The following is a 14081-nucleotide window of genomic DNA, read 5'->3' on the forward strand; positions in this document are numbered from 1 at the left end:
CACCGACATTTAGACTTGTCTAGGACGAATGAATATTTCGTCGATTCCGAGTAAACAATTTGAAATGTTTTCAAAGGTAGACAAACTTATCAGTTACGAAAACTTGTAAGACGATTGTTCCCCGAATAATCAAACGAATTTCTATAGCCTTGTCAACCTAAAACCTTGCTATCTGGTTTGTTGGAAATGGTTTCTAGAACCCACGATGAAACTGCTTCTCTATGGTATCCTAACTACAAAACCCAACCCGTTTCGCTACTCAATCGCAGGTGATGTTCACGCAGCCGCAAACAATATTTAAGTACTGCTTAAAAGTTGGCGCACGGGGGTACGCTTCCCTTTCACCTCAAACCTTTTCAAATGTTTTCACACTCGTGAATTTTCCACGTGAACGGCGCTTATGAGTCGTGCACGTTGAAAGTTATCGCGATTCCAAACGAGAAGGAAAATTGAGCTTCGCGAGCGAGATCGTTACCATCAACGGTAGAAAAGAAATTTCATATCCGGGGGTGAAATTTACAAACTACGTTTGTCGACAAATTTCAACGATCGCGTTCCATAAGAAAGCAAAATATTTTTCAACGATTCGATCGATCATCCCGGAGATGTTTCATAAATTTGCTAAGATTGTTCGAAAGTTTGGCATCTCGATTAAACGTACCTGTTCTGAAACCATACTTGAACGACGCGCATATCGAGTTTCGTATCCTGCGATAGTTGCTCCCTGACGTGTCTCGCTGGCTTGGGACTGGTGTTGTACGCTAATTTCAGAGTCTCCAGTTGATTCGCCGAAATGGTGGTCCTCGGCCTCTTGTTCGGTTGGTCGCCGTCTATGCTCCCTCCGTCGGCCAATTCTACGATTCGAAACGACGAACACGCGTTTCAATAATCACGTCGCAAATGAACGATCGTTTCTGTATCGTTCGCGGTGTCTTATACCTATCTTCGGCGAGAACTTGAGGAAATTTCGTTTAAGAAACCGACCCAATGTTTAAACCCAATCCGTAGCGATCTTCGATACTCGCTCGAGTAAGTGTTATTTTTCACGTAGAACGCCATTTTGTCCATTACCTTTCGCTTTCGCCTGCTCGTAATCGGGTTTGCAAACGACCTTTCTGTTCTCCATGAGATAGAACATGTCGCCAGTGTCCAGCTGTCGAGAGCAAAGCGCGCAGGAGAAACAAGTTAGATGGTAGGCCAGTTCCTGTACCTTTCGCACAACTTGCGACGGCGCCAATCCTTGGTCGCAACCAGCGCATTTCGGCCCGAAGCACCTGCCACACCAACAACATACAACATTTTCACATTACGTTCGCGCATTAGTGACAGCAAGGTGTCGCCGCGACGGGCGACACTTGTACAACGAAATGTAACACGAAACCCACTAACCATCGAAGCTTTCGCACGCCAGGTTTTCCCGAGCGATTATCGATCGAGGCTTCCAGGTTTAAGATGTCCCTTCGAAACAGCGTCGACGTTTCGTCGTTGCGGCGTTCAACATCCGATCGAGACCCTAACGTCGATCATCGACAACAAGCTTTTAATCGATCGACCAACGAGTTACACCTGGAAGCCTCAAACGCTGTTAACGGTACACGTCGCGTACACAACTTTGCTACGAGAATTTTCGTTTTCGTACGCGATCGAGAACCAGAAACCAAAGAACTATAAAGAAACGATCAGTGACAGGTAACGAGTAATTCGTAAGAGTTCGATTTTCAGTGTTTCGGTGATACGAGTGTGTACGGTATCTCTAATAAGTTTCCACTGGATTTGTATTTCGAAAGGAAATCGCGGAACGCTCGTTTCATTTCCAAGAATAATTAGAGAGCTCTCGAGCTTGTTGCTATAGATAGTAAATCAGCTATTTATCAAACTCGGATGATCTTTTTTACAGTTGCCGAACGCGTTGCAAAGACGATGCTTTCCGCTCTCCTGGAGATTCTGATTCGAAGAAAGAGCCGAGTGCCGCGATAGAAGGGCAAGACGAAAGGGATGGGAACGGGACGGGGATGGGGTAGGGAAGGGAAGCAAGTTCCTTCGATTCGGCTAACGGGAGAAGAAAAATGGCGTCTTGTGCTCGCGGAGGTGTGGGTAGATGAGAAAAGGCACGCTCTTCCGACACAATCGATACCAGTACCAGGTAACACGTACAAGTTCGATCGTAACTTTTCCTCCTTGTCTCGCGTTTTCGTTATCCACGGTGAATAATACGCAGTTTCGGTTATCCGGGTGCATCTTTTGCCAGCGATAAGTAACGAGTAATCCGATAAGCGTTTCACGTGTCTCGAACATTATCTGTTTAGATAATGTTTAGAGGAAAAATGTATTTGTAACTCGTCACCTTGATCACGTAATATCTTATTTTCGCTGCCTCACGTGCTACCCGCGACAGAATACGTTTAATAAATCAGCTGTTTCGTTTCTTTCTACGGACAGTAGCAATTGGTGCCCCGAAGGGACGAAAATTTTAGTCAAATTTCATCCGAGTACTCGTTCGATCGACTTTCCATTCGCGAGCTACGTTTGTTCTGTACGTCGATGGTTGGACTAACAACCAAAAGTAACTGTATTTTAAATTTCAATATTACATTCGATACAATATTCTAGAAATTTGTGCAAACAATACCGAATAATTTCTGGTATCGTCGAAGGTTATCGATGAAAACGAACCCTAGCGGATGCGACGATACACGCGTTTCTGACCATCGAACGAACATCGAAAGTACTGCAAATGAATAATAACAGAAAATTGGCGAGGACATCGGTGTCCGTGAAATCGAAAGATTTTTTCGTGGTTTTTCTTTCGCAACGATCGTCCACGTCGTGAACAGGAGCGAGAAACAAGGAGCGAGCGGTGGGGAGAACCGTGCGCGATTATCGAGGCAGGAATCGCGACAGTTGGGCGACACTTCGATGTCGCGTGAAAAACAATGCGCGATCGTACGGATGCGCGAATTGAAATAAGTATTGGTACTTACTTGAAGAAATCGTCCTTGCAGAAAACATGACCGTTCTTCTCGAAACACTTGTCGGTCAACCTTGTACCGCAGTCGCGGCACGTGAGACATCTCGCGTGCCAACACCTTTCGAGGACCCTCAGCGCGTATTGGTCGAAAATGGCTTCTTGACAGCCGCCGCACTTTGGTATCGAGACTGGAACATTCGAAAGAGTTTCATGCACGGTGGATGCAATGATGGAACGTGCTACTGGATACCGGGTGATTCGAGACGGGTTAATTTTCCGGTGATAATTACGATTCACGGAGTACGGGTACAACGTTCGTGTTAAGTACGCTTCGGAGGAATCGAGTCTGCGCAAAATTGGACTTGGATCTCTACGAAAAGAAGAAACGAACTGTCTATCCTGGCCTTCTCTGAAACCGTGGTAGAGAAAAATGAGAACCCGGTATTGGATGGACGAAACGAAATTAATAAAGCGTACGTTACGGTATCGCGGCGACCTAACCCAGACTTAATCCAGAACTAACCTAGACTTGACCCAGACCTGACCCAGACTTAACCCAGACCTAACCCGGTATTGGTCGGACGAAACGAAATTAATAAAGCGTACGTTACGGTATCGCGGCGACCTAACCCAGATCTAACCTAGACCTAACTCAGACTTAACCTAGACTTAACCCAGACCTAACCCAGACTTAACCCAGACCTAAGCCGGTATAGGCCGGATGAAACGAGATTAATAAAGTGTACGTTACGGTATCGCGGCGACCTAACCCAGACCTGACCAAGACTTAACCCAGACCTAACCCAGACCTAACCCGGTATTGGCCGGATGAAACGAAATTAATAAAGCGTACGTTACGGTATCGTGTACAGTGGTTCGTCTCGCGATAAGATACGTTAGCGATTCGAATCTTTGTCACGATTGCGGGTTCAGTTTGCGTTCAGCCCATCTCGCGATTCGGGGAACCGACGTATCCAAAAGTATCCAAGTTGAATCGTCTTTACACCGTGGACGATTTTTCGTAACGAAAGTATCGAATAATCTCATCGAGCGATAATAATCCTACGGTAACTTGATCCGTATCCAAAAGTATCCAAGTTGAATCGTCTTTGTAACGAAAGTATCGAATAATCTCATCGAGCGATAATAATCCTACGGTAACTTGATCCGTATGCAAAAGTATCCAAGTTGAATCGTCTTTGACGAATCGTGGACGATTTTTCGCTGGGATTAACGAAAGCATCGAATAATCTCATCGAGCGATAATAATCCTACGGTAACTTAATCAACATTGGAACAAGCGTTGGGGAATATTACCCTCGCGACGAGCAATTTATCACCAGCGGATGTCTCGAGAAAATTTCGTACTTTGCAAAGTTCTTGGTTCCAGCTCCGGGGAACCGTCGAGCTTGACACTAGGTTTACGTACATTTCTTGCGTCAAATTGAAGTATCAAGAAATTCTTGCGTATCGAGAAGAAATAGGTATACCGAATAGAGAATGATAAAATAAGAAAGATTCTAAGAAAATGAATTTCGATACATATTTGTCTCGTTGAATGTATAAAAATCGGTACAAGTGACCGAAGAGAAATGTAAACGGTATTCGTAATTTTCCTCATCGATGGAAATGCGTCAAAACGACGTGTCCCGTAAACCTAGCGTTAAAACGGTCTCAAGACCGATTCCGTGCTATAAAAACCAAATCGTTGGACCTTGTTAATAATTTATTTATTCGTTAATACTTTGTAAAGAGCTCGCTAGCCAGAAGTTTCCTTCGGGCAGTTTGCTCGATTCGTTTCTGACATCGAGTCATCGCTTCAGAGACGACGTTCGACGAAACTCGATCAACGATCGAGGCATATCACTTACAGTAGAGGATCTTGGGTATGTGCGACGGGAGACCGAGTTCCACGGCCGGTTGTTCGAGAGGATACATCTCGTTGCGAGGAGCGTCTCCGAAGCTGGCGATGCTCGCCACGCTTCCGGTGTTACCGCCGTTCCGTTGCACGTTCCGCGACTCCGGACTGTCGTGGGGCGGTGTCAAGACATCTTGACGAGCCCGTTGATACATCCCTTCCATGGGCAGAGCATCGCAGCTCAGCATCTCCAAGCTGATCATAGTCATGTTTGCGTCTTTTCGCTCGATTCGTCGCGATTTCGATCGTTTCAACGCCATCGAGTCGCCCTGGCGGCTGCCATGTTTGACTCGCTAGAGTACTAACGCAGGGAACCGGACGGTGAACGAATCAATCCTTGGTATCGGTCGTTTCCTTTGCAAAGTCTCGAGGCTACACCTTCGTGTCTATTGGTTAGACTACCGTCGCGAGAACCCACGGATGGATACTCTTTCGAATCCCAGTATCCACGACAAAGTCTCTACAGTCTCTCGTTACTCCATCGACTCGCGCGAGTCGATTTTAGGTTCTCTCCTGTCTTCGTACGATCGTACACCGTTTATCCTCCGGTTCCCACACTTTCGATTACACGTATTTATCGTTCGAGCTATTCTCGCATCCATCTACGCCGACACTTCACCACCGTTCGTTCCATCGCTCCTTCCACTTTCCTTCGCACTTCCATCGTACTCGATTTCTCTTCGTTCGTATCTCGTGGGACTCGTGCTCCCTGGACCGTGTAATTCCATTTAACATGGACGATGGAACACCGGGTTCGAGAATTCGTCCATCCAGGGACCAAGCTCGACTCGTGGATCCTGGGAAAATTTAATTTTCCACGTTGCGATCCCCTCGATGGGCCGACTTGGAAGATCGTCCCTAACCGTGGATTGTTTGCACGATTGGTGTCGTTGTTCGCGTTTTAACGAACGTCGTTGATCCGTGATCGGTATCCGAGTCCGTTGAACTATCGTTATCGGAGATAGCGAAGATAAAAGCGGTTTCCTTCGATGTAAATCCAGGCTACGCGAGCGAGACCGAACGGTCGATGAACGTACGAGGAGCGTGCCGTCGACGCGACCGGTACGAGAGTACGCGAACGACTGTTCGAACGTTGTTGCAGCTGCTCGTGCGCACGTGACATTCGTGGGTGTGGCGGGTTCCCGGTGGGGTGCGCGTCCGGGTTATCGGGTGTGGTCTGCACCCACGCACCCGAGACGCGCTCGCCGATTGGAGGGCGGATCGACCGCCTCCAATATGGCGATCGACTCACCACCGAGCGCCTTTCGCCGAGGGTGCGGGCGATGCATCGTTGACACCGCGATGACGCGCTCCAAGGACGAGAGCGAAGCTTCCAGAAAGACGAACCCGATCCCTGACCCTGGCCGTACGCGAACGATCGTTTTTTACAGCGTTTTCGAACGAAAAAAAAACCATCGAAAATACATACGGTGTGCGCGAAGAATACAAAACCAATTTAATACAAAATTTCGTCGTTCGAATCGTTTCCGTACAAACGAAGAAAAAGACACCTCGACAGATTGAATTCTTCGATCGTGAATTTCTGTACTTTATCCGTACGATATTTTTCGATACGAAGAATCTTGTCGTAGGGAAACAGTGATCGCGAAGTTTTTATTAGAAGAATTGGAGTTTTACGAGCGTCTATCGTACAGCAACGCGAGAGTCGTTAAAATAGCTTATTCGTTATTAAATTTCAAACGCGACATCCGCAACGATACGAACTCTCTCTCGAGGTCGAAAGAGTCGAGTGTAAGAACCTGCTTCGTCGATCCCCGTTTCTCGCGAAAAGTACCCCAGAAAGGTGGAAAGCTTCCTCCAGGAAGTTTCCCTCGTGCGACGATCGTCCGAGAATGTGTCCGGTGTATAAATTTCCGGTGCCCAGGGCTACGGTTCCGTTGGAACGGTCGGGTAAAAGAATTCCCCGTGTCGTCTGTAGCGCGTTCCTTTGGCAAGGTCTGGCGAGCCGCGCCGATTGTGAAAGCGAGCGCCGCGGAAAGGCAAAGAAAACGGGCGGGCCGAGCAAGGGGGTGGCGAGAGAAGCGAAAGAAGCGAAAGAAGCGATGAAAACGGGGCTGCGCGGGCGAACGGGAGCTAGAGTAGGGGGGGAGGGGTGGGACAAAAGGATACGAGCGAAATTAAGAACAGCCGGGCCGCGAGGGGGGACGAGGGTCGCCATTTTATAATCTTAGTCGGGATCGGTCGCGTATACTCTTCTCTCGTCCCTCGCTGATTCGCGCGAACCCATCCACACCGAACCGAATAAGTCGGCGGGGTCGACGTATAAATGGACGCGTAGATACGTCCACCACCATCAACCGGCACACTTTTCAATGCGCGTCTTTGTTTATCTCGGTCGCGTCAGATGGCTCCCGTGTCCTCTTTGTCCTTGCGAGTCTCGCATCCCCCTTTTGCCTTCCAGATGAAAACTACCCCTCGTCCCCTCGACGGCCGACTCCTACGCCCGTTCGCAGGGCACGTGTCCCCTCGCCCCGCTACTCCTGTCCGGTTCGAAGCGCCGGTGCTCACGAGCTCGCGATTTTACGCTGGCTGCGCGACTTCCGATCGCGCCTCGCGCGCAACGCGTTCGAGTCCTTTGCGCGTTGCGAGTGCTCGTCGGACCGAGGCGAAGAAACCAACTGTTTCTTTTTTTTTTTTTTTTTCTTCTTTTCTCTTCTCTTCTCTTCTCTTCTCTTTTCTACGTTCTCTGCGCCAAGGTTTTCGCGAGTCGGGTTTCTTTCACCGTTAAGGGGGTATTCCGGTCCAGCGCTTCGGGGACCAGGTTCTTTGCGTACGCTCGGACCTCGAAATTATTCTTTACAGAGCAATTTTCACTTCGATATCGATCGTGAAGAGTATAATGTATAATATATCGTTTCCAGGATCACTTTTTAGACGTAACGACAGCGATCGTTGCACGATTGTTTATTCGTGGGCGAATAAAAGTTGAGCGTAGTCGTAGATTTCGGTTCAACGCTTCGGGGACGAGGTTCTTTGCGTACGCTCGGACCTCGAAATTATTATTTACAAGGCGGGGGGTAATTTGTACTACGATATCGGTCGTGAAGAATATAAACAGAAATGTTTCCAGGATCACTTTTTAGACGTAACGACAGCGATCGTTACACGATTGTTTATTTGTGGGTGAAAAAGGTCGAGCGTAGTCGTAGATTTCAGTTCAACGCTTCGGGGGACGAGGTTCTTTGCGTACGCTCGGACCTCGAAATTATTCTTTACAGGGCAATTTTCACTTCGATATCGATCGTGAAGAGTATAGTATATAATATATCGTTTCGAGGATCACTTTTTAGACGTAACGACAGCGATCGTTGCACGATTGTTTATTCGTGGGCGAATAAGGGTCGAGCGTAGTCGTAGAGTCGTGGTTTGAAGAAACGTCGAGGAGAGTTGTCGAAATCGTTGCACCAGCTTCGGGAGTATCGTTCATTTCGTTGAATTCGGATGCGTCGTATCAAGAACGATGAAAACCGAAGTGCGCGCGTGGTTTGAAGAAACGTTGGGGAGAGTTGCCGAAATACTATATTCTAAAGTTCAGATTATAATATCCAGTTTATTATAATATACAGGGATCTCGCGTATCTAGTAGTATAGTAATTGTACATATAAGAATATAAAGTTCGAAGAAACGCGTATACAGTGATATGTCTTGATGCGAACGACGACAATGTTGTGTGGTCTTTCTTCTTGGAACTGACTAGAAAGAAAAACCAAAAGGAAAACAGCCAGAAAGTTGACCGCGCAGTGAACGACCCTTCCACGCCAATACTGAGACAGTTTTTAAAACTGACATCGACATCTGGCACCCTTAAGATCGTTGTTGCATTCATTCCAACAAATATATCGTTTCCAGGATCACTTTTTAGACAGCGATCGTTACACCGTCGCGTCGTGAGTAAATAAGAGTCGAGCGTAGTCGTGGATTCGCGCGTGGCTTGAAGAAACGTCGAAGAGAGTTACCGAAATCGTAGAACCAGCTTCGGGAGTATCGTTTCTTCGTTGAATTCGGCGTATCGAGAACAACGATGAAAACCGACGCGCGCGGCCGTAACAGATTTTACGGGCACGGGCGTCGTCGTACGCGCAAAAGTGTCGAACCATCTGTTGCCTCGCCAGCACCCCATCCACGTGGTCAGGTGGAAAATTTTTGCATTCTTCGCGGCACGGTCTGAGCGGTGGCATCGTTCGACGATTATGGTTCCGCGGCTCGATCGTAAACGCGTGGATGACTTCTACGGTGATCCGCGGTTTTCACGGTCGATTGAAGTCGCGCGAACACTCGTTCGTTTCGAAGTCACGTCGATGTTCGCCGAGCACGACCAACGCGCGAATTCAACGGGGTTATTTTTTCCAACGAGACCAGTTCGATTCTTAGTAAACTTTAGGAAATTTATAAACGTTTGTAGAAAACCGAGCACGACGAACGCGCGAATTTAGCAGCGTTATTTTTTCCAACGAGACGAGTTCGATTCTTAGAAACTTTAGGAAATTTACAAATGCTCGTAGAAAACCGAGCACGACGAACGCGCGAATTTAGCGACGTTGTCGTTCTAATGAGACGAGTTTGATTCTTAGAAACTTTAGGAAATTTACAAATGCTCGTAGAAAACTGAGCACGACGAACGCGCAAATTTAGCGACGTTGTCGTTCTAATGAGACGAGTTTGATTCTTAGAAACTTTAGGAAATTTACAAATGCTCGTAGAAAACCGAGCACGACGAACGCGCGAATTTAGCAGCGTTATTTTTTCCAACGAGACGAGTTCGATTCTTAGAAACTTTAGGAAATTTACAAACGCTCGTAGAAAACCGAGCACGACGAACGCGCGAATTCAAAGGTGTTATTTTTTCCAACGAAACGAGTTCGATTCTTAGAAACTTTGGGAAATTTACAAATGCTCGTAGAAAACCGAGCACGACGAACGCGCGAATTTAGCAGCGTTATTTTTTCCAACGAGACGAGTTCGATTCTTAGAAACTTTAGAAAATTTACAAACACTCGTAGAAAATTTTCAACCGTACCGATAATTCGTAACCAAGAGGGTGCAAAAGTGTTTGCAATACTCGCGAAAGTTAATTGAAAGTATCCGGTTAACAGGGTTGGATTCGACCACGAGGTACCGTGTGTAGAAAAACGTTCGTAGAAAATTTTCAACCGTACGATAATTCGTAGCCAAGAGGTTGCAAAAGTATTTGCGATACTCGCGAAAGTTAATTGAAAGTACCTTGTTAACAGAGTTGGATTCGACCACGAGGTACCCCAGTCGGAGTAATCACCGATTTCCTACCGCGATAATACGAGCCACTTATTTCTCTTTGTTCTCCAATGTAGAAAAACTCGCACGTTACAGGGTCTGTTGGCTCTCGATTCTCCGATCGTGTTTATTCGGATCGATCCGTGTTTCGTTAACGGTGGAACACTGCTCTGGACAGTATCGCGCGGACCCGAAAAATTGGTGTCTGGAAGGAATTACGGATCGTGTCGAGTCAGACGTTTCGGTCGGCCTTCGAAGTGGTCTGGGACCTCGAGATTCGAGTATTAGTCAGCGCGTAACGGCTCGTTTGGAAACTTTAACCCTTTCGCTACGGAGCGCTTGTGACAAAATGTGATCAGTGTGAACGTAGCGCTTGTGACAAAATGTGATAGCTGTGAACGGAGCGTTTGTGACAAAATGTGATAAGTGTGAACGGAGCGCATTACCGAGTTGTTGACATTGAAGTACGAATAGCTACGAAGTAAGTAGAAGTGGTTTCTTGTTCTCGAAATTTCACAATGATATTTATTATACTTGGTAATATCGTTTTATTTTATAAAATATAAAACTTTATAATCGTAATTTATTGTTTTATATATTATATTATAAGGCTCGTATAATATTTTTTAACACAGTATAATGAAATTACTAAAGTATTTAAAGCCAAACGCAATATTAATAATCAAGTTTGGTACGATAAAGTTCCAAGCATGGAACCACGAGTAAGACAACGTCGCATTTTGAACAATAGTACCTCGACTCGCGTCTTTTTCCGCGTTTACTATAGACGACACATTTTTGAATTTGATTTTTTTTTATGCCTCGTTCGAGGCATTTTTCATGCCAGATACTCGATTAACAAAAGTATCTCGTGTGAAGTATGAAATAAAGGTATATATTGTATGGACGTATATATACGTTCTTCGTATATGAATGGTCATTCTTCGAGGGCGTATATATACGCCCGCCAGAGCGAAAGGGTTAAACTCGTTTACCTCGAAACTGTGTTTTTAGAAACTGTGTGCAAGATATCTCGAGATCCAGCTAACCGATCGCTTTGAAAATTTACAGATATCTTTGTCGTAAGATTTGTTAGAAACGACACAGCGATCTTGTGAAATTGAAGCCGTGTGCAATATATCTCGATATCTTATATATACGCCCTTGAAGAATAACCATTCATATACGAAGAGCGTATATATACGTTCATACAATATATACCTTTATTTCATACTTTACACGAGATACTTTCGTTAATCGAGTATCTTGTCAACCGATCAATTTGAAATTTTGCAGATATCTTTGTCATATCATTTGCTAGGACGCAGCGATCTTTGTAAAATTGAAACGATGTGTAAGATATCTCGCGATCCAGCTAACCGATCGCTTTGAAATTTTGGAGATATCTTGGTCGTAAGATTTGTTAGGAACGAGGTAGCGATTTTTGTAAAATTGAAAGTGTAAATAAAGAACGCATAAAATTTTCGTCCAAACGTTTAGTTTCGCTTGGTGGTGACTTTTGAACGCGTCCGATCAATTTGAAAGTTTGCAGATATCTTAACCGTAAGATTTCTTAGAAACGACGTAGCGATCTTTGTAAAATTGAAACGGTGTGCAAGATATCTCGAGATCCAGCTAACCGATCGCTTTGAAATTTTGCAGATATCTTTACCGTAAGATTTCTTAGAAACGACGTAGCGATCTTTGTAAAATTGAAACGGTGTGCAAGATATCTCGAGATCCATCTAACCGATCGCTTTGAAATTTTCCAGATATCTTTGTCGTAAGATTAGTTAGAAACGACGCAGCTCGTATCTTCGTAAAATTTGAATCGTTCCGGAAAGCGTGAACGAAGAACGCGTAAAATTTTCGTCGAAACGTTTAGTATCGCTTTATGGTGACTTTTGAACGCGTCGAACCGTTCGAAAGCCCCAACGGCGAACGCGTTGAACAAACGAGCAACACTCGGTCGCGGGAACTCGGGACCTCCTCCAACGCCTCGGAACATTCTCGGTAAAGCGCGGAACCGATACAACCGATGCGACTCCCTCGTTTCCATCGCGAAGATTCATTAAAGGGGTGTCTCTGCGATTGCGCGACCCCGTGATTTCCGTGGGCGTCCTCCCCGGGCTTCGATCACGCGAGCCCGTCCTTCGTCGGCTCCGTTGCACACGTCGACACGCCTCCAGGAGTCGTGCGTCACCGTAAAAAGCATCGGCACTGGGGTTTATCGCGGCCGAACCGAGGGTGGAGGTATAACTCGCCCACGGGTTCCTCCAGTGCCGGCTCGTGGCAAGACTAACGACGACGGGGGAGAGAAAAAAAAAAAGAAAAAAAAAAAGAAGAAAAAGGAAAAAAAAAAGGGGGTGCAGCCAGGCACCGGCTCGCCAAGCTGGAACGCGTCCCTTGTTCCCTCCCCACCCGACGGTGCACACTTGACCCGACAAACGATGACATTTCTATTTTTCATTTCGCTTCCTTCGAGGATACCGTAAATATCAGCCGGTGCTGGTTTCAGCGAGCGAAAGGTCAGGGGACGAGGGTCGGGCTTGGATCATTATACGCTTCTGGCGTGCTCCACCCCGAGGGATGATGATTTTCTGCCTTTGTTCCAGCCACGATGCTGGCAAGGTTGCTTTTTTTTCTCCCTTTTTTCGTCTTTCCCGGGTGTATCGAGGTGTTTGGAGATGCACAATACGCGGCGATGCTATTGATTCGAATTGGGTATCCGGATAGCGGTGTGCACACGATCGTGGATCGCTAGTACTCGGTACGACCCGAGACGAGTAAACCGGGTTACTCGAGATACTACCGGGAATTAAGACTGTTTCTTTTATCGCTCGTTACCGATTCGCGCTCGTCCAAGCCGATTCCAGCCTCGTCGCAACGAGATATTCCACGCTCGCGTAGAATTACTCGAAAAACGAGTTTCTACGAACGACGAAGAAGCAAACGGGACGTTGAACGGTGCACGGTATTTCTCCGTGGAAAGTTTGCGCGAACGGAAAATTCCAAGAATAGAGACAGCGCCGATGAAATATGCGCGTTTACGCGCGTTGTACAATTTTTAATTTAACTCCGTTCCTCGAACACCACGGCCGAGGGGTGTAACGGGCCAGGGTCGGGTATGGGGTAGTACGAGCTATCGGAGCCAAGATACAATTGCATATAATCGAATTTGCACCGGCAGATCTTCTCTATGGGCGTTTCCGTTACATCGCCGGGTAATAAATTACACCAACACCACCCTTGCCGCAGTAAATACGTTTGAATTTATACCGGCCGGTTACTCGCCTGCCCCATTTACGCATATGGTTCTTCGGCCGGTGAATACTTCGGTGGTACCGCTTCTGTCGGACCGCGTGTGCCGATCGAATTAATATTCGACCGAACGCGAAGCCTTTTAAATTCACCATGAATTGATCGCGCGGTGGCTGCGCACCCTTCCACGAAGACGCGTGAATTTTCCAACGAAATCGATACCTTCGATGCGCATGCAGAGAAATCAAGTGAGAATCAACATTTTTTCGTACTGGAAATCAAAATTGTCGTCGTTGGAATGAATGCAACAACGATCTCAAGGGTGTCAGATGTCGATGTCGGTTTTAAGAACTGTCTTTGTATTGGCGCGGAAGGGTGGTTCGCTGCGCAATTGTCACGTAATAATTAAGGATTCGATGGAAAAAATGTTATTCTTCAACGGGAGATCGAACTCTTTATTATTTTCTTTTGTATTACACTTCAATTGCGGTACCGTCGGTCGTAGATTCGGATCTAATCACGGGTCAAGACTGATCTGTCTTCTGTGTGCCGGGTTTTTGTATCTGTTCTTGTCCCGAGTGTCCTGCGTTGTGTAGGGAGTGCGTCATTATGGGAACGGAAAGAGTCTCATGAGTTGTTACGGGAACGTATGCAAAAGGAAT

The 14081-nt window shown here is 46.4% G+C and overlaps 1 protein-coding gene across 4 annotated transcripts in view; it reads right to left on the reverse strand.

Moving 5' to 3' along the window:
- The window catches only part of Lim3 (Lim3 homeobox protein), a 105323-nt gene that overhangs the window by 43393 nt on the left and 47849 nt on the right, over nt 1–14081 (reverse strand). For 3 of the 4 annotated variants that reach the window (XM_076304883.1, XM_076304884.1, XM_076304882.1), the window contains exons 1-4: nt 4840–5095; nt 2982–3156; nt 1072–1274; nt 662–854 (exon numbers count right to left, since the gene is read on the reverse strand). In XM_076304883.1, the coding sequence (XP_076160998.1) occupies nt 662–854; nt 1072–1274; nt 2982–3156; nt 4840–5095 (827 nt within the window). Of the gene's footprint in view, nt 1–661; nt 855–1071; nt 1275–2981; nt 3157–4839; nt 5096–14081 lie in introns of those variants that run through there. The other variant, XM_076304885.1, reaches the window with a different exon arrangement.

This window comes from Ptiloglossa arizonensis, chromosome 2, assembly GCF_051014685.1.
Source record: "Ptiloglossa arizonensis isolate GNS036 chromosome 2, iyPtiAriz1_principal, whole genome shotgun sequence".
NCBI lineage: Eukaryota > Metazoa > Arthropoda > Insecta > Hymenoptera > Colletidae > Ptiloglossa > Ptiloglossa arizonensis.